The 21,636-nt window shown below is 38.6% G+C and overlaps 1 protein-coding gene across 4 annotated transcripts in view; it reads right to left on the reverse strand.

Annotated features, from left to right (window-relative positions):
- The window catches only part of DAAM1 (dishevelled associated activator of morphogenesis 1), a 152,671-nt gene that overhangs the window by 78,298 nt on the left and 52,737 nt on the right, over nt 1-21,636 (reverse strand). For all 4 annotated transcript variants that reach the window (XR_003042641.1, XM_006920134.3, XM_025038723.1 and 1 more), the window contains exon 2: nt 15,347-15,565. Coding sequence is in view for 3 of the 4 variants with exons in the window: in XM_015596032.2 (XP_015451518.2) it covers nt 15,347-15,565 (219 nt within the window). In the remaining variant the exon portion in view is untranslated. The remainder of the gene's footprint in view (nt 1-15,346; nt 15,566-21,636) is intronic.

Below are 21,636 nucleotides of genomic sequence, written 5' to 3' on the forward strand. Positions count from 1 at the left end.
TGTTAAAAATGTTAAAATTTTGGCATGCAACTATTACTTATGTGAAATAATTATTTTTCTTCCTTTCTTCCTTTTTTAATTTCCTGTAAGTCACACCTGCTTTCACCTATTGATGAATGGGGAACATAATGGTTACATAAATCACTCCCCAACAATTAGAGGGTTTTGTGTGTGAGGGGGGAGGGGTGGTCAGGTTAGTTATTCAAACAGCTGGAAATATGGTGCTTAGTTTGGAGAAAAGGTTTGTGATTTGTAAGAAAGAGAACAATGTTATTAGTGTTGCATCTTTTATTACACTATGGCACTGTATTTTTGCTAACTGAGCTGAGGTGTGAAGAAATTTATAAATCCTAAAACCTAGAAATTCATAGCAAAGGATAATAATATTACCATATTTTGCTGTTACAAGTAGAAAACTTCTGCTTCTGCCGAGACACAGAAATGACCAATTTTGAACTGAGAGAACACAGTTGAACTAGGACTTAGGGTCAGATGATTTCATGCAAAAAGAGAATTTCCATAAAATAAAAATTAAAAAAAAAATTGCTGTAGAGTCTCTGGATATAATTTTAAATTCCAATTTAAAAATGGGAAGAAATTAGTAGATACTGATAATAGGTTACAGCTAGCAATTACTAAGTACATTCGGTGTACTTAGTATTAGTGTTTCACATGAATTAATTTAGTTTATCCTCATAACAATCCTATAAAGTGGGTAATATTTCCCCATTTTCTAGGAAACTGAACTCATAGAGATTAAATAGCTTGCTCAAGCTGTTTAACAAAGACAGAGGAGGAACTTGAGCCTAGACTGCCGGGTTACAGAGTCTGCATTCTTAACCACTAGACTGTTCATTCTACTGATCATTCAGTAGGTAGGTAGAATCATGACACCGATGCAAATATGAAAATGCATCCATATGCTGGACTCACAGCCTAATGAGCATCTGTTAGCAGAAAGATGAGAATTTTTGTTGTCAGACATCCCTGAGTTCCAGGTCTGGCTCTTACAGGTTACACAATCTTAAACAAGTGACTTAACCCTTGAACTTCAATTTCTTCACCTGAAAAATCAGAGTGATAATATATATCTAATAGTGTTATCTCAAGAATTCATTCATGCAATCAAAAAAATTTTTTGAGTGACCACTAATGCCAGGCATTGTGCTAGGTATAGAGGACAAAAAGCTATCACAGAGTTCATATTCTTGAGCGGGCAGAAGGGAAATTAAATAATCACATGATGATCACAGAGGAAGCTAAGCTTTGAGGGCTAACTTGTTGGGGAAAGGTGGGGAAGTGAAGTCTGTCTCAGTGAAGTGAAGTGATCTGAGAGATGAAAGGAATTAAATAGGTAAAAAGCACTGCAGGTAGTGAACAGCAGTCCTGTAGGCCGCTGTGAACTTTGGTCTTTATCCTAAGAGCAATCAGAGGTCACTGGAAGATTCTGAGCAAAAGAGCGACATAGATTAAATAAGATAATAATTGGGAGTGCCTAGGCACAATGCCCAGAGTGTAATAAGACCCCCACCCTTCCATTCCAAAAGTATCTCTGCTCTGACTCATTCTATTTTAATAACATGACTGAATCAAGCATGCAAGACTCTGAAGAGATTATCACAGCCTTAGAGATCAATCAACACTTACTCGCTGTCTTACCCATTCCAGGTCCATGGCCAGACATTATAAAGAATACAAAGATGAGTAACAGACCCTGATTTCATGGAATTTAGCATCTACTTAGGAATACAAGATGATAGAGGCATCAATGGTTCCCTTTCTTTTCAAGATGAAGTCCAAATTCCTTAGCTGGTTGGTCAAGGCCCTGCATGATATGGCCTTGTGGACTTAGCTGACCTCACCTCCTTCTCCTCCTCCAGCAGCTATATCTTAGCACTTCTGAAACTCTTGCACATGCTGTTCCCTTTTCCCAGAGAGCCCTTCCACCATGCCTAAGGATCAACCTTGTTCATCTAAACTGTTACGAAGCATCAGTTATGCCCTCCAGGAATCCTATCCTTATGGGCATTTATCACGTTGCTACAGTTACGTTACTGCATTGATCACATCGCTACAAACGTTACTGGCATGTCTGACTCCCGTTCTAGACTTGTTTCCCGAGGGCAGTAACTAAATTTGTTCTATTAATCTTTGCTTTAATTGCCAGTCCCCAAAATGGCATTTAAGCCAGATTGTAAACATCCCCCCTCCCCAAAAAAAAAGTAAAAGTAAGGTGAGGGAAGGTGGGCAAGCTGAGAGGGAGAGAGAAGAGAGAATTATTGTAAGATATAGTGGTGATCAATGCATTTCGAAGATTAAAATTCATTTTTTCTCTTCTATTTTGTGATAAACTGTGCATACAATGAAACATACAGCTCTTAAGTATAAAATTTTGGGTTTGCTAAAGGTATACAATGAAATGGTTGCAGCACTGTACCCCTTAGAAACTAGTTGAACTATTTTATTCTCCCATCAATATATGGCAGATCCAGTTACTCCACATGCTCACCAAAATATGGTGCTGTCTTTTTAATTTTAAGTTTATGTGAAGTGGTATCTCAATGTAGTTTTTTTTTTTTTAGGTTTGATTCATTTTCCTGATGACAACTGATGCTGAATACTCAATTTGATGTGTTAATTAGCCATGCATACTTGGTTTTTTGTGTGAAATATTAAGAATATTTTGCCCATCTTTATTGAGTTGCCTCTCTATTATTCACCAAAATAAGTTCTTTACATATTCTGGAAACATGTCTTTTGTCATAGATACGTAGGCTATTATTTCTCCTAGCCTGGAGTTCACCTTTTCATTTTGTTAACAGTCTATTTTCATCACTAGATTTTTTTTTTTTTTTTTTGCTGAAGTCTAATTTATTAATATTTTTTCTTTCAGAGCCCATGCTTTTTGTCTTTTCTCAGAAATCTTTCCAACTTGCAGGTCAAAAAAGTACTGTACGGTTTCTTATGAAAGCTGTCTAGTTTTAGTTTTAGCTTCTATGTCGGAATCTATACTACAGTCTCATAGACCCCACTCCTGGGGTTTTTCTTTTGTTACAAAATAGTTGGATTGCCTTTGCCTTCTCTCTTTCTGTTACCTGCACTCATTTAGATACATTACTAAGCAAGGAATGGAATAAAGGCACAGTTGATGGAAGGAAGAAAAAGAATGGAACATAAACGAATTTGAAAAGCATCTTGACAGAGTTTCTTTAAGCTCTGAAATTACTTCAAAGTAGTATAACAGGAGTTCTCATTTGATATTGAATTCAAAAACTGAAAAAGGTAACTGTGAAAAACAAAAAAAATTGAGATCACTGTAACTCATATAGCATCTTTTTACATGAAGTTTTTAGAAAAAAAAATAATTCTACAGAGGCAGAAGGCAGATCGGTGGTTGCCTGGGGCAAGAGGAAGGAGCAGGCCCTGGCTGTAAACATGAGGAGACAAGGTTATGGGAATGTTCTCAAAGTGGACTACAGCGATGGTTGCACAACTGTACAAATCTACTAAAACACATTGAACTATACACTTACAAGGGTGAATTTTATAGCATGTAAATTATATCTCAATAAAGCTTCTATTCAAAAAGAAAAAAAAGAAAGAAAAGAAAAGTAAGCCTGGTTGTTGGAGCCCAGGATCAGAATTGAGAAAATATTGCCTTGTGTACATAGTAAGAAAAGAAAATTCTGGTTGAACAATAGATTAGATAAACCAAGGAGTTATTCTAGAAAAAAAAAAACTGACTGAAAAGAAATGTTAAGAAGAAAAGGGAAAGAAAAAATGTGGAGTCCTTTAGAGTAAGTAGCTCAATCTGGGAAATGTTGTAATTTCAGATAGAACTATTGTTTGGAACCAAATAACTTCCATGAAATATTCTATCTTTTCCTTGAAAATTACACAGATTCTATTACCATGCATTCCATTTAGGCCAGGAGATAGGCAATGTTTTCCCCAAAGTCCCTTAATATTAAATTAAGTGATATGTTAATATTAACAATAAGCCCTTAAGAGCCTTTTCTGTGTTATTTTCCCCCCCTAGTGATGGTGCTACAAAAGTGTGGTTGGCTACTCTATGAGTTAATAGACAAGTTTTCCGCTAATTAACAAACCATAGTAATTAGCCCAATCCCAGGAATCCAGGAAGCATCTGGCTGCTTTTAGATCGCCTTACCTTTTTTTTTTTTTTACAATCAGGCTACATCAGATATTGTTTTGGGGACTGACAATTAATGCAGAGTTAAACAACAAATTTCGTTTCTGCCACGACACCTTAGACTTGGATGGCCTATCTCCAATTATTGGACATAGAACTTTTTTTCCATATTTTTCTTATTTGGATGCTTTTAAAAGTTAATTATAGGAAAATGACTTAGCAAGTGATGAAAGGAGAAATATCTGTACCAAGCATCATCCCTCGCCACAGAAAGCTCAAGTTTCTTGAAAACCAACAAACAAAATCCTAAAGGCTTTTCTTCTTGGAGAAATAAAAAGATATTCCTTTTTTATCTTTACAAAATTATTTATAATATCTTGAAGAAAAAAAAAAAATATATATATATATATTTAAGAGAAAAGACCTGTGAGAGAAGCCCAGCTGTGAGAACTAAAGTTCTATGCTTCATCCATAACAAGCACATTATTAAGCCCTGCTTCTAAGAGAGTCTGTACAAAGGAATCTCACCAGGCCTATGCTCTAGAGTAAGCAGGCAGCTCTACAGAAATATACAGAAATCAGAAAACAATTGGCATAATATAAATAAATCTAAGGAAATGGATTGACTTGTTAGATAAAGCAAGGGAATGAATTTTGAAATAATATACAATAAGGGTCATAAATGAGATGAAAAAGCTCTTTTCAGAGATGTGAGCTAAATGGAAATATGGGATTATTTACAAAACCTCCAAAGCAATATTGAAAGCATTCATTCTTTGAAAATCTACCAAATCGATAGATTTCAGTGTGCCAACAAGTCAGTTTCCAGCTAACAAGAGAAATCTGTAATAAAGAAATTCAGTATTTCTATTTCTAATGAGTTAAGCTAACTCTTTACATCCATACTAATATATATTCACATGCATGGAGGGTGCGGGCGGGGAGGACCTATAATTAATGCTGGGGGAATGGAGAATAAGAAAATGGGGAGAAGGAGAAGCTAAGACATGTCCTTGCGGTCACTGTGACAATCAACATTCATTATATTGTGTGTGTTTATGTTTTGGTTTGTTTGGTGTTTTTCTTTGGTGGGTGTTTTTTGTTTTTTACTTTTTAATAGTCCTTGACAAGATAACTACCCATCTGACTCAATGTATACAGAGTTCACAGAATTTCTAACCATATTATTACTCAAGCAATGCTAATTTTTCTCTTTCAAACTAAATACACCAGGTATTTGTCCACAGTAAACAGATTCAATTCACCCATCCTAACTCCACCTACCAAAGGCTTCCCACAGGCACCCAGCAGGCAGCGACCTCAGATTCACCTCAAGTACACCCGACCTTAGCAGAGCCTTCTCTGGATGTAACCCTCTCCTCTCATCCCACAGCTCAATACTCCCAGAAATAAGTCAAACCTGGGAAGGGCAAGACACCTGATCTTACGTCATATGACATGGTGATGAGAATACCATCACAGGCGACAGGCCAGACAAGGCAGATGGAACACTAAAGGGTAACACTTTGGCAGAAAAAAAAAATTACACTTTTATAAATATATAGAGAATATGTACTATTAGGCTATGAAAATTCATTATATTTATGAACATCCAGCCCCACCACAACAAATGAGCATCACATCCAGGAGTCATGAATGGCCAACATAGCTCTTAAAATTTAACCACAGTGACCCTGAAAACAGTATTTTATTTTCATAGTGGTGGTCTGAAATCTGAATGTGAGATAAGGTTTTCATAGGTTTAAATAGAAGTGCATTCAGTGAATTATTACCTACCTGCTTCTAACCAGTCAGTTAAGACATAAATGGAAAAGAACAGACCTCTAAATTTCTAAAGAGATGTGTACACACATAAAAAAAAGCTTGAAGGTTTTCAGCCTGTAAGACTTCTGTCAACATTCTTAGTCATTACACAAAATACCACAGCATGACTCACCACCACCTACACAATAATGTTCTGTGTCTGATAGACGTGTCTTCTTTCAATATATAAAAATAAGAGCGAGAAATCCCACAAAGACTAATATAAGTAATTTTTAGTTTCTTGCTACCAGTGGTTGAATGTTTATACTATGTCCCTTCCTCCCTTTAATAGGAGGCAATGCGAACTATATCAAAGTATACTGCTAACCCTGTAGGCTTCTTATTTAGCTTCTTTGTGTTATTTCAACCAGAAACTCACTAGAGTAACTTTAACTTTTAATTAGTCTACATCACCAGCAGTTTTCTAGCAATTTAAAATAAATAACTCGGTTCTAAATATGTTAAAATCATCTCCTAACATCCATCCAACCACCAATATTTCTAGTTTTTACAGCTACAATCTAGTACAATTTCTGTTGACAAGGCTTAGCTGAGAGAATTTCTAAGCAGTGTTTTCCTAAATGAATGGAGGGACTTTGTCTCCTGGGACACAAAACCAGCTATAAAGTGACAGTTGAAAGAGGCTCCTGTGGGCAACCATGAAGCCAAGTTCCACACATGTCCCTCTCCCTCGACACCAGACTTCTCTTGCCAGCCTCTCCTATACCTGCTTAGCATGCCCTCCAGAGACTTGTTTGGCAGCTCAGGTGACACTTTTAATTTTTTTTTTTTTAACATATAATTTCAAGTTTTAATTAGGTCAAGATATCTGGAACAATGAGTCTCTTCACACTTGGCATCCATTTATCTATTTTATCATGTAATAATAACAGAGAAGCTGTTAAAGATAGAAAAAATTTCTTACACATTATCACCCTTAGCCTTTTAATTTGCTACCTTTCATGCCAGCCACTTTGACGGTCCCACAGTAACTGACCCCCAAACGAAAAATATGAGGAAAGAGAATGACGATAGGTGATGGGGTGCAGGAAGAGTGCAAAAATCAGCAAAGATCGGCCCAAATCTGACACTACTACTTCGAGAATAATTCAAGATATTAACCCAGCTGTTGAAGGATTCAGCATTCATTCATTCATGTATGCATTCACGCATGTAAGCATTCACTCAAATACTTACTGAACATCTCATGTGTTATCTTTCAGTAATTAGTTATTCATCTCCACCATAAGCATTTACTGAGCACCTACTTTGGGCTGGGCACTGCTCCAGGCCCTGGGAATCCTGCGTGTGAAAAAGCCAGGTACGATGCCTGCATGCCATTTTACTCTCTGAAGGTGCAAGGATGTATATGTATATTCATAGTGGGTTTAACATAATGAATGTCCCTGTGTGAACAGACTCAAACGGTCTCACTGTTTAGAAGGTGGTAAAGAACTTGCTGACTTTTTCTTCTACATCCAAGAAAGGTCCATCTTGATTGAAAACAACCCAAATATATATTCTGAATGAGCTTTCAGTCATTTGGTTTAGTTTAGTTCTTAAATATTACATTGTGTAATGAAATAAACAGCTAGCAGCTGTAGAATGTTTCTAGCGGATTTACTGAAAATTGACGAGAGAAAAAAACTTTTTTAGGGATTTGGTTTTCAAAAAATATATATATAGTGTATATATATTACATATATATGTGTGTGTATATGTATATATAGTTCTCCCTCCACAAGCCAGAAAATCATAACTAAAAGATATAACTGGTGCTGGGCTCTTATATCTTGCGTCAAGAAACAGTTTTAAATTCCAGAGGCATTCTGGGAATTGACAGTGGGGGAAGGGAGGATTCTAAGCATAGCAAATAAAAGTATTTGAGGATAGTTTAGAACTAGAATATACCATCCACATATTGGGCATTTACCCCTACAGGCCATATGACATATAATTTGTAAAAGCAAATGGTGTTTGGATGATTCCCAGTGCATCGATATATATTCTCATGTGCAGTTATTTGTTCAAATTACCAGTGTTCCAGCCATTACTGAAACACATTTTCAAAATTACACTTGAAAGCTTACCTAAACCACACTACTTAAAGAATCAAATTATTCTCCCAGTCTTTTAATATCTATACTGGTTTATATTGGGACATATAGAGACTTGAAAAGTCAGTACAGTATATTGACTTTGTGTAATCTGCACATGTAGCCTAAAGATTAAGTTAAATAATTAGATTTCAAACTGCAACTGAAAGCTAAGTAAGTGCATACTACTCAGAGTCACTTTAAGACTCAGTAATAAAAATTATCAAGGCCAAGGGGATGCAACCATTTCCTTAATAACATTAAGTTCGGGGACAGTTTTACAGTATTTGTATTAAAAAAAGAAAGATTCTATATTTCTTTCCTCCATCTCGATTGCTGGAATCTAAATTAAGAAGCACCCAGAAATAAATGTATTGATTGATAACAAAATATCTAATATGAGGTCAAAATCTAAATTTAACAGCCTGTAGAAAAGGACATTTGAAATGATCTTGGTGAGATAAAACATAAATTTAGAATTAGAGGGAATAAAATGGTTTTGTGGGTTTACCTTAAGCTTTACTGGATTTGTTTAGTGAATCAGAGAACAAGAAGGAAATTTAAGAAGTTATGTTGAACAGTTTACTGTCTCTAAGCAGAAAGGACCTCAACTAGTACAACGAAATGTATACTGATCACTGGGATGAAGATCTACTGCCAACTCGAATTTGATAAGTGATACAACATTCTGTTCAAAAGTACAACAGATATAAGTAAGCAAAACCACCTTTATCAACTTCACCCTGAATCACAGCCATCAGTTGTTCTCAGAACCAAAATTATTTATTTATACATTTCTGGGTTTGTAGTCGTCTTTAAATTGACTGTATATCGGCACCAGTTTAATCTACTATTCAAGAATTTTAGCACTGAACACATTTTAAACCTCTATCTACATTCTCACTTCCCCTTGTGATATACTGCATATTTTCATACTGTTTTAAACATTTTTCTATTAACTCACCAAATTGATTTATCCAAAAATGCCACAGTGTCAAGGGAAGATCTACTCAATATTTGTTTTTCTTCATTGTCAACTAATCATGTCCTTTAGCTAAATAGAATTTTCTCTTTTGACCTTCCTAGATTTGTCAAATTAAAAGAATTTTTAACCTCATGGAAATAAACAATTTTAATATCAATCCTTTCGTTAGGCTCCAATTTTTGGCTTTCAGACAACTTAATACTTTGAGACTGTTCTAGATATGACTTTGAAGTCTTTATACAGTCTGATTTCCTCTGCGTAATTATTGAGCAATCCTTTACACTCTAATTAAGAAACAACAGATTAAAATCCTTTACACTCTAATTAAGAAACAACAGATTTTTTCTTCAATCAAGTTAAAATTAAATGTTCCTGCTACTCAATCTTTTCATCTTTCTTGGATACAGGGAATTGAATAGTTTCTGTAAGAAACGGTGTATTCTTACATGGTCTTAATGTAAAAGGCGAGTTTTAAAACTAAAGAGATAAAAAATGTTGAGACTTTTCATCGATTCTGGTAATAATGGAATAAGTTTACTATTAAAGAGAGCTTAAAATAGCCCTAGCAATAATAAAAAAAAAAATTATGTTGACAGCCTGAGAAGATGGGTAACAATTCGTACTGGCTAGTAAAAGAACAAAATGTATACACTGGTAAATCTGTAAGACTAACTTGGATTCCTGTAGCTCCTTTCATTCCAAAGTGACTTCATATTGAAAAATGAAGAGATTACTGATGTAGATTCCCAAGGGAATTCATTTGGCACAGCTTACCTTGCCTGTGAATTCATCCAACTCTGATACATCAAATAAATTCTCTCATTCCTGTTATCTTCATTTCTCAAATTCTAGGCTGGTGAGTAATGTTAAGAATGTCCTCAGTACTTAATAAAACTGACCTGTAGTAAGTAATTATATTTATAAAGATACAAATCTTCGCATCATCCTATGGTATCCACCATCACTACCACCTTCATCGAGATTTTAATTTTCATTGACAATTCTCAATAGTATAAATGGTGGTTTCATGATGAGTAATGAATTTCTCATAAGTTTCTTTAAAATATTTTACGTTTCCTGGAAGACACAGCACTAGACCCATTGGCCAAATAAATGGAAAACTAAGCAATGGGTTTGAAAAAAGGAAATTAACCAGAACAGTATAAAATGGAATTGGGAATATTTCAATTTAGGAAAAACTGGGTACACATTGCATATTATGTCCAACTGACTATAAATTCACAATGATGTACTTACTGTATTAGAAATGAAGCTTTCCTCTAATCAGTCTGTAAAACTGATTCCAGGTACACAAATAATGTGTGTTCTAAAATAGGTGATATTTACTAAAATATGCTTCAAAAATAATAACCAGACTTATCTTAAACCTGGTTTCCCACCTAAAATCTCACCCACAAAAAGCAGTTGGACATTTTGCATGTTTCACACGGCAAGAGAGCTCAGGAAACCTGAGAGGAAATATCAATTCCATTATCGCTATTCTTATAAAATATTCTATAGGAAACCCTTAGCCCATCAACTTTTAGTGTACGTAGGAGTCTATGCATTGCATAGAAAAGCGGAAGGGGACTCCTAGTAGTTTTATTTCAAAATTAAAGTAGCCAGAAAAGAGATCCATTGTAACAAGAAGGCATTTTACCTCAGCAGTTGGAATCAAAGGAAAACATACTCAGCATCTACCCAGGGAGACATATAACACTTTTGCTAAACTTGCCAAAATGTCGGAGACTGCAAAGAGCAATCATTATTTTTGTAAATATAACCAAATAGCAAGATATTTCGATGTACGTCAGTATATTTAATTAACTGAGAAATCCTGTAAAAAAGCAGAGGTACTTTTCTCTGGTTCAAATAAGAATCTGAAATATGTAATTTAACTAAGAATATAAACATCCGCATCTCCTTTTCTAGGCTTGCCTCTCAGAACCCCCAATGCTCCAGCCTCCCATTTCATGCTATACCTACACTGAACTCTCAGTTCTTTGGGCCTTCTACATTGTCTCTCTCACTTCCCAGCCCTTATACATGCTATTCTCACTGTCTATGAAACTCTTTTCTCTCCTCTTTGCCTGGATAATCCCTTCTTGTTTTTCATGTCTTACATTAAATGTCACGTCCTCCAGGAAGCCTTCCAAGATCCTTCTATACTAGGCTAGGCACCTGTGGGGCTTGGGGGCAGGTTTCAGTAAATAGCACTCTCCTTTCCCAGCAAGTTTAGAATTATCTGAGAGCTAAGCTATGCAATCAACAAATGGAAATCAAAATGCCTTCCTTTTTAGTCATGAAAGCTGAATTGGAAAGCCCAACTTTCATCTGCAGACAAGCAGGCTTGCTGAGATTTCAATGCTGAATTAGACACTTACCCACCAGTCATAGGAACGGCTGAACTCCCCAAAGTGGGTCATTCCTATGAAATGTATAGGACCAAAGGTCACAGAATAAGTGTTTTTTTTGAAAGCGGGTTAACTTGCAGAGAAATAGAGACAGGGAGAGAGACTGAGCTATGCATATTCCAAAGAGGATGAAAGAGAAGCTGGTAATATTACTCCCCCACCCCTTCACCCCCTGTAAGAGAGCTATGGGTGATAGAAACAGAACCTGTGAGGGGAGGAATAAAAGTTCTTCTCTAGCAAAATGTAATGCTTGAGCAGCCCCTCTCATGGCAGTTGGTCACACTGGATAAAATTGTATGTTTAGTTATCTCTGTCCCTTGCTAGACCTTTGGCCCTTCAAAGTCATTAAAGACCATTTCTGCTTTGCTAACCAGTTACCTCAGGGCCTGGTACAGAGTAGGCACTTAGCACACACACATCATAAGAATTAGTCTGTCAATTAATGACAGTTTCTTCTGTTCATCCCCAAAGAAGTCTTCTATTGCTAACACTGAGTTGGAAAAAGTTACTTGTGCAAGGACAGTATATCGAGTTGCCTAAGACTCTTCAAAAGGTTGGTGGGGATACTCTAAGACCTTTGAAGCCTGTAACAAAGACAGGATTTAGCTAAATCTTATTTTATGGGAACAGTGCTGGATCTCAGATTGGTTATGTTCTTGATTTGTGGCAGAGACAGAGGATAAAGCAGAAGTGAACAACAGGTGAGGAAGGGATAGTAATCCAGAAAAAAAGAGATTGATGTGCAAAGGCATAAAATATATGGTTAGCAGAGGTTACACAAACTCACAACAGTTGGCAAATATGTGGAAAAACTAGAACCCTCATACACTGTTGGTGGGAATGTAAAATGGTGCAGCTGCTTTGGAAAACCAGTCTGGCAGTTTTCAAAAGTTAAACACGGCGTTACCATATGACCTAGAAATCCCACTCATGGGTATATATCCATGAGAACTAAAAATATATTTCCATGCAAAGCTTTTATAGCAGCATTAGTCATAAAAAAGACTAAATGTCCATCAATGACAAATGGATAAATAAAATGTGGCGTGTCCACACAATGTAATATTATTTGGCAATATAAAGAAATGAAGTATTGATATATGCTACAACGTGGATGAACCCTGAAAACACTTATGCTAAGTAAAAGAAGCCAGTTACAAAAGGGCACATATTACATGATTTCATTTATATGAAATGCTCAGAATAGGCAAATTCACAGAAACAGAGTAGACTAGTGGTTGCCGGGGGATGGCAGGGCTGGGGAGAAATGGGGAGTGATGGTGAACAGGTAAAGGGAGTTGCTCTGGGGGTGATGAAAATGTCCTAAAACTTACTGTATTGATGGTTGCATAATTCTGTGACTATAGTAAAAGCCATTAAATTGTACACTTTAAATAGATAAATTGCATGGTATGTAAATTGTATCTCAATAAAGTTGTTATTAAAAAAAAAAAAAAATAGGCAGGGTGTGGGACTGAGACCTCCGGAAACCACTGCTTCCTGAAATTGGAATGACTCTCATTCTGTTGCCTGTAGCAGGGAACCTGCTAGAAAACAAGGCACTCCTCGCTTCCCACCTTCTTTAAAGATTCATGCGGCTGACCTCCCATACAGGCTTGCTTAATTTATGAGAAGATAAGGTTGCAGTAAGCTATTCTGAAAGCAACCTATTTAGTATCACTTTTAAAAACATCAAATGAGTGACTCATCAGACATGGCCAAGGAAATTAGTTTACAGCAACCAGTTCTGATGAGATGCTTTCCAGAAGATAACAGAGTTGCAACCTGGGACCCACACTGGCTCTCTCACAGTAGGCAGATTTAGCTTTCAAGAAAAGGAAAAGCCTGGGATATCTGCTTAGGGTGTAGTGCCCAGAAAAATGCCTGTCTTATTCTCTCCCATCTCTCTAGGATGCAGGGCGTAAAGCACCTACTAGGTGCTGGCCTTTTAAATGAAGTTAGCTGCTTTAATCTTCACACTACCCCTTATCAGAAAGGAGGTATTATCCTCATTTTATAAACAAATTCCAACAGAAACCATCTTAAAGGAAGTTACCCTACTTGCAGAGTGGTTTGACTCCAGGGGCCATGCACTCTCTGCTTCCCCATGTGGCCGCCCTCTCCTGAGAACGGGCGGAAGCACAACTGCTTCTGTGACTACTCAAGAGAACCCACGGCAGAGGTTTCCAGTGGCTTTGAGTCCACTTCCCTTGCCCCAGGACACCCTTGGCAGTTGGATAGATTTGTGGTCAAAGTCCCTAAAGTCAGAAGTAGACAAAAATCCATCAGTCACTAACCAGGACAGATACAAACCTCAAGATAATTTGTTTTCCAATGGTTTCAGCTTAAAGTTCTGGTTTGGCATTGGCTTTTTAACAACTAACAGCTGTAGGCAATTTTCACACTGAATAAAGACATCAGTAAGGCAGAAAGTGGAATTTTCTCCCTTATGAATACTGAACAATGAGCTGTCTTCAAGATGTACATGGAGCTGCCACCACCCAGGCTCTGGCTTAGGTCTCATTTTGGGAGGATGACAGAATACGATTGAAAAGACAGTGGATGTGAATGCTGTGAGGGTGCTTAGCTCTGCCCACAGCTTCACAACCACCGAAGAGGTCTTTGTCTATCAGTAATATCTGTCTCCTTAGGTTGACTCTTGGTTTTAAAATGCTTTAAGTGGGAAATAAAACCAAGCCTGTCAATACATTATGATTGCTCTTCTTGGTAGCCATCATGGCAGATGATTCACTGTTCCTCGTCTGTGAGAAAACTGTGTGTCCTCCACCCACACCAATGACCTTAGGCTTGGTCCTACGATTTATGGGACCAGTCTCTGTAGAAGGATGATACATCCCTGCCCTGTAAACTCGACAGTGGCCATGTGATTTACCTTGGCTAAAGAAATGCAGGCAGAAGTGACATGTGTCATTTCCAAACATACGCTTAGGGCCTGCTAGGAGTTCACCATGTCTCTCATTTCTCTTCCAGCAGGGCTGGGTCTTGGATAGAAGAGAGAGAGGAGCAGAACCCCAGCTGACCCACATTCATTACATCTGCCACTGAAGTTCTTCTATCACGAGAAAAATCATATGTTTTTTCCATACTTATCCGGATAATAAAATCAGAGCAGTAAGTTGAACCCAGGTCAGTGCCCTTTAAACTACACCATAATATCTTCTGAAACAGATTGGAAAGAAACACTACTTTGGAGATGCTTTAAAAGCTCAGTTGAAGGGAGCCCTTACATCTCTTGATGCATGAGTCCTATACCAGATACAGCTCTCACTTCAGTATAGTGGATTCTAAAATACGATAATATCTATAAAAAGTTTCCCACAAGAGTTATTATTGCAATCCTATCATTAGGCTAAATAATTATACTTCACTTAAGAAATAACGTCTTTCATCAAAGGATCAAGGACAAGAAGGGGAGTATGACTAATTTTTAAAAAGACATTAATACTATACACTGGGAGTGGGGATGAAGGAAGCACTAGGGACCCCCAGGAGGTGTGAAGCAGATAAGGGAATTATTTATGCACATGAGTACAGACTCAGGTGGGGTTGGGGAGGAATCAGAAAGGGTAACTTAGGATGCAGCACTGCCACGTATTTGAAGACTTATAGGTCTAAAGCCTTCCACTTAAAAGTAAAGCACCAGCAAAGCCTTTTGATGTAGAGATGCTACCTTCTTCCTTCTCCTCTTTCTCCACAGGCTCAGTGCAGACAGGGGGGCTGCACGCATAAGGGACAGATGGGGGCCATGTCACTGAAGAAAGGGAAGCCCATGGCTAACCAAACCAAACTATTCACATCCTCTCTTCTCCCTCCCGACTCTCCACCACTGCCAGGATGGAAGTCGGAGACTTACCACAAGTTCACTGAACATGACGTCCAGCTCCTCCACAGGGGGCATGGGTAATGCTGGCTCCATGGTCTGAAGTGCAAAGTTGCTATCATTTCGCAGCCGATATGTGATTTCTGGGTGATCATTATTTCGAAAACAGCAAAAGATGAATGAAATCCCCCGTCCAGCTCTCTTCCTTGGGGCCATGACTGAATTCTGTACTATTTCTTGAGTGACTAAACTCTGCAAAAAGAGGACATGACATGGTTAAGAGTGCAAAGTGAATAAAAAAATTTTTTTAAGTCAGACCAATTCAAGCAAGAGCCACCTGCACTGGAGGCAATGACAGTGCCTTCTAGGAGCATAAAGCTAACAACCCCAAGAGAGTTTGAGTCCGGTTGGGCAGAGAGCACATGTCCTTCTATTCACCTGTTGAAACCTATGACCGCCTGTAGGAAATCCATGACCACCTGCTGTTTGTATGACCAAACAGTATAATTCCGGTCAGTCCACGCCACAGCATACGCTGCCATCGCATTGGGCTACTGGCCCTTCCTTGTACATCACATGCTCTTTCTTGCCAAACCATTTTGTTTTTGTTACTTCCCTTATAAGAACGACCTTGTTCTTGCCCCCAGGAGATCTCTTATTCATCCTTTACAATTTAGTTCTAATTTCCCCTTCTTTATCTTCCCCAAGTAGAATAATACATATGCTAAAGCATATCGACCCATTCCAGCTCATGTCACATTCTAAGTTCTTTAGGAGTGTGTCTTCCTGTTAGACTGTGACAACTCAAAATGGGTGGGGGGTCGGGGGGGGGGCAGGGAAGGCACTATGTATTAAGCATCTTGGGGGTCCTAGTGCCAGAAAGATAGGAGACACTCAGTTAATATGTTGAATAACTTAAACAAAGGAAGAACAACTTAACATGAGCTAGAAAGGCCAGAGATTTTCAAAGAGAAAAGATCAAATGAATGCACTAATAGGGAGACAGTTAAATAAATTATAGCATATTCACATAATAGAATACTAAGCACTCATTAAAATGAAGAGGCATCTGTGTTATAGATATGGAAAAATGTTCAAGATATTATGATATCTATACTATATACTACAAGATTACATGTTTTAAAGCATCTATGAATGTAAGAAAGTATTAATAGCAATAACCTCCCAAATAAATTTAGGGAAGTAGAGAATTATTCCTTTTCACTTTATACCCTTTGAGTCTGAATTTTTACCATAATAATACATTTTTTATGATTGAACCATTTTTTTTTTTAAGTTACAACTATATGTATTGGCTTGGAAAATTTCCAAGTTATACTGTCAAGTGAAAAAAGCAAGTCAAAGAATAATGTGTATTACATGATGCCATAATGTGTTTTAAGAATAATTTCATACAAAAAAAAAAAACCAAACTAAATTTACATCTAAATGCATAGCTAAAAGGCCTAGAAAGATACAAAGCAAACTCCTAACTCAGAGAGAAAGGGGACTGGGAAAAGGCAAGAAAGGAAACATTCTTTTCATTTTTTTATACATGCATAATGAGAGCATATTCATGTAAAACTTTTGTAGATTTTCAATTTTTAACAAGAGACAGAGTTGGGAAAGAAAGGTGGGATGAGAATTGGCCCTTCATGAGTTGTAAGGGCAGAGGAGAAATGCATCTGTGAAGGAAAGATGACAGGAACAAAGGTGTGAAGAGTCAGCCTCGAGAGGAACACTAGTATGGAGAAGCTGCAGCCCAGGTCGAGGACTCTGGATTTATCCCACAAGAGCCTGGGAGTCACATTTAAAAGCCTGTCTGAGAGAGAGAGAGACAGAGAGACAGAGAGACAGAGCCACGCACACTAGTGAGCAAGCGAGCAGATGTGGTTGGGCCTGGACAGCTCTCACTTTTTAGAGCTGTAGCAGGTGACCTTGCTGAAGAAGCTACAATGAATGCTGAGCACCCTCACAGAGAGTAGACTGCAGATCACCAGACAGTGCAATTAATGTCACTATCCTGAGATCCCAGCATGTCCTGAGAGACAGGGCTAACAATACTACAGGCACTTTCTAAAAAGGAAGAGAAGGTCTAATGGGCATTTAGAAACCTGCACTGTCCTTGAACTGATTTCAGGGCTGCTACAAATAAACAGCAACAGAGTGGTGGCATCTGCTGAATTAAAACCAATGGGTGGAAGCTATAAGGAGACGTAAGGAAGAACTTTCTAATGTCTGTGAATGGGATAGGATGAAGGTGAGAAGTCCCTGGCTCTGTTGTCTTTAGACTAGACTTACCTAAGGTATAAGATACCCCAAACTATTAGATGAGAGATGGGGGAAAGATCAGAGATTTTCAGTAGGTACTGATTTGAGCTTCTCACTCCAGCTTCAATTTCACAGCTCTGCTTTTATCCATTTTGGATGTTAAATTTTTATGTATCAAACCTCCTGTGGCTCACTGAAATTATAAGAATATGCAAAGGGCATCCAACAGCCTCCAAGGGCCTCCACGATGTGGCCCCTGCCTGCTTTGCCTCCTCACCACGGAGCATTCTTCGTATGAGTCACTGCACTTCAACTACTCTGGCCATGTAGACTCCTACCCCAGGGTCATTGCATCAGCTCTGGCCTTGACTGGCATGTTCTGGTTCTCATTTGTGCACAGCTGTGTCTTCCTCATCATTATGACCTCAACATGAACTTTATTGTCTCAGAGAGGCCATCTGCAGCTACCTATCTGCAGTAGTCCTCTTTGAATGCATCAGACACTCTCTATCCCCTTACCTTGTGTGATTTTCTCCACAGCACCTACCACTATTTAATTTATCTTATTTTATTATTTCATGGGGGAGGGGCCTTGCCTATATTGTTCTCTGTGTCCCTAGCACATGATAGTACATGGGACAAATGTACTAACCTACTCAATTGAATGTAGTCTGGGCCCTCTTAGCACATTGTGACCCCATGATGCACAGCCAACAATTAGAGGAATTTGTGGTCTGGGTCTTCCCCCCACTGAAGAGTCAACTCCTTGAGGAAAAGTGCCCACAGCATGTGCTGATTACTGCCTCGCACATATAGAGTATAACCAAAGTATCTGGGAAGTGAACGGAGAGAGCAATTACTTAATTTGTTTCATTTTCCAAGTTACTTCACTTAAATCTAAGTTATATTACATTCTGACTGTATTGCGGAAGAGTACGGAGGAAATGCTAAGGTCTCAATCCAAAGCATTTCAGTCTTAAAAAAAATGCCAGCGGTTCTATAAACCAAAGAATATGAGGGTCTTGGCTAGTTTCTAAGATGGGTAATAAGATACAAGGTCTATTACATTTAGGAAACTAATTGAAATAATTTTAATAAATATAAAATATTGCCTTTGACAAGTGATTTGTGTTTAAAGCCCAAAGACCAAGTTTGACGCAGGTTCCTCTGTGGAACCCCAAATATAAGGTCTTCTATAAACCAATCCTTAAACTGTAGGTGATGACAAAGCTTTGAGATTTCCAACAAGCAACCATTTTTAATACACGTATTCGGAACTTGACTGTTCAGAGCCTAGTCTCCTAGCTATAGACCAAAACAGGAAGCAAGAGTAATCATCCACTCCACTCGACTCCTCAGTGGCAGTTGACACTTCTGGCCAGTTCTCCTCAATGGTTCTAGCACTTCACTAACAAGGGATCCCAGGAACTGGCTGTGTATATGATTTTAGTAAGCACATCACACCCATCACATCATTCCATCATCCCCAATTCACAGATGACACTTAAGTAGACATTTGGGAGAGAGCAGGGCAATTAGGAAGAGAAAAATTTGAGAGAGATTTGATATTCTGGTGAAGACTCAGAAAAGTTTAATTGGTTGGGAGTGGGGCATGGAAGCTTGGCAGAGTTCAGGAAACCTGCTTGCTTAATCTGGCTGGAATTCAGTTCCCACCCTCTCCAACCTCAAGGTCACAACCTTAGTCCAGCCTATACTCATCTCCTATCTGAATGACTACAACAACTTCTTAAGACTTCTCCCTGACTACTGATTTCCCAGCGAGGGGTTGGCAAACCTTTTCTGTAAAAGGCCAGATAGTAAATATTTTAGGCTTTATGGGCCTCTATCACAATTACTGAACCCTACCATTTCATCATGAAAGCAGCCACAGACATCTGAGAATATGGGCATGCCTGTGTGCCAATAAAACTTTATTTTTGGACACTGAAATATGAATTTCATATAATGTCATGTCATAAAATATTGTTCTTTTTTTGATTTGCTGTACCATTTAAAAATGTGAAAACCATTCTTAGCTCATGGACCATACAAAAACAGGTGGTGTGTCCATGCAGTTGACAAAGCTGCCCTAGTTCATCCATTTGAGTCAAATGTTTACCAAATACCAATTATATGTCAAACACTGTGCCTAGGCACAGTAGGAAAGAGGGAAGAAAATGAAACCATGTAACTTCAGAGAGCTTATTTGCTTTGGAGAAAGAAGGGAAAAAATCAAGTAAACTAAAGTATCGATTTTGGTTAGTGTTACAAGGGACGCAAGAGGAAAGCAAAAGAAAACGGTGATAATGGTGGTGGGAACGTCAGATAGTTTGATCAGGCAAGGCCTCTCCGGAGAGGGGTGCTTGAACTGAGACCTAATGGAGAAATGGACCAGCCCTGCAAAGGATCAGGGAAGAGGATTCCAGGCAGAGGAGTGTGTACAGAAGCCTGAAGCAGGTGGAGAATTTGGCATGTTTGAGCCAGAAAAGGAAGACCAGTGAGGCTGGAGCAGTGAGTAAAGGAAGTGTTAAGAGAGGAGGCTGAAGAGGGCAGGGGTCCAGACCCCAGGGCCTCATACACCGGAGTGAGGAGTCTGGGAATTATTCTCAGCACATCATAAATCTGATTGTGTCACTCAGCTCTGCAGCGTCTCCTGGATACAGTTCAACTTTCCAGCCTGGACCACAGGACCCTCCATGGCCTGGCCCTTACCTACTATATTTTCCACCCTTGTTTCCCAACATCCTGAGCACTGTGTATCCACATGCTGCCCACTCCCCACCTCCCAACACATGCACATGAAATCAGTAGATCTTGAAAGGAACCACATTTCTGAGCTCACACCTCTGCAGTCCCCTCAGCTTAGGATGCTCTATTACTTCTTTACCTGACCATCTTCCATTCACCATTCAAGACCCACACGAATACTGATGATTTTATAAATCTTTAAGTTTCCCTAGAGATGGTCACACATTTCTTTCCATACTCCTAGCACCATATACATAGTTGAGTGTTTGCTTAAATTCATGCCTGTTTCCCCAACTATGAGATCCTCAAGACAGGGACCAAGTTTCGTTCAGTCCCTGGCACACCATATATTCTCAATAAATGTTTGCTGAATGTGAAGACATAAATGCCTAAATGAACAGATGATCTCATCTCTGAACTTCAGGGCTGTGTGACTGGGTGTTCTTCCCACAGTTGCCTGTAGATCTGTTTTTCACAACTGCCAAAATATTTGAAGCTGATCAGATCGCCAAGTGCTCTTTAGTCACTTGTCAAGATTTTCGATGCTGACAGTAGCTTCACAAATAGACTTCATCCTCAGGGTATTTGCAGCTTCCCACCAACCAGGAATTTCTTTTTGGCAGAACTAACTGGTGCTTGGTTTTTCCACCCATCCTCAAGTAAGCTTCTGTGGAAACAGACCCACTGGTAGAATCTCTGAGACATTTCATGAGTCCTTACATTCAGTGAACATTTTGCCCAAGGCATACTCACTTAGTCAGCTACCATAGCTCAGCCTCTTCAGTCAGTAGGCCAGACAAGGCACAGTGTTAGGTGCTAGAGAAACAGCAGAAGATCCACACACTAGAGAGATTGCAGCCTCGTGCGAACACTTAGGGAGCAGTGAAGTTGGTCCTTCTGTCCCGTGAAGAGAGAATACAGTGACTAAACCCAGGGGCCTATGTTTCCACTCCTGGTCTCTTTTTAATCAGATAGGACTGAGAGAAAGGACTAATTCCACCATGACAGCTGGGCCCTCAACCAGAACACATCTCCTAATCTCAGCTTCTGGCATGGTTGCAGAGGGGGAAAAGTCACTTCTGGGACATCCAAAATGCAATCCATCTATAGCATTACAGATGACTATTGCTATGTCATGCACAAGGAAGCAATTAAAAAGCTACTTAAGATTCTGGAGCAGGTGCATTTTGCTTAGCAAAGAATAAGAAATTTAATCCATCTGTGGCCTAGCTCGAAGTCAGAGTCATTTGTACTGTCTAACAAAACAAACAAGACTCTCAATGTGGTAACAGTCAAAAAACGAG

The sequence above is a fragment of the Pteropus alecto genome, unplaced genomic scaffold (genome assembly GCF_000325575.1).
Source record: "Pteropus alecto unplaced genomic scaffold, ASM32557v1 scaffold86, whole genome shotgun sequence".
Classification (NCBI taxonomy): domain Eukaryota; kingdom Metazoa; phylum Chordata; class Mammalia; order Chiroptera; family Pteropodidae; genus Pteropus; species Pteropus alecto.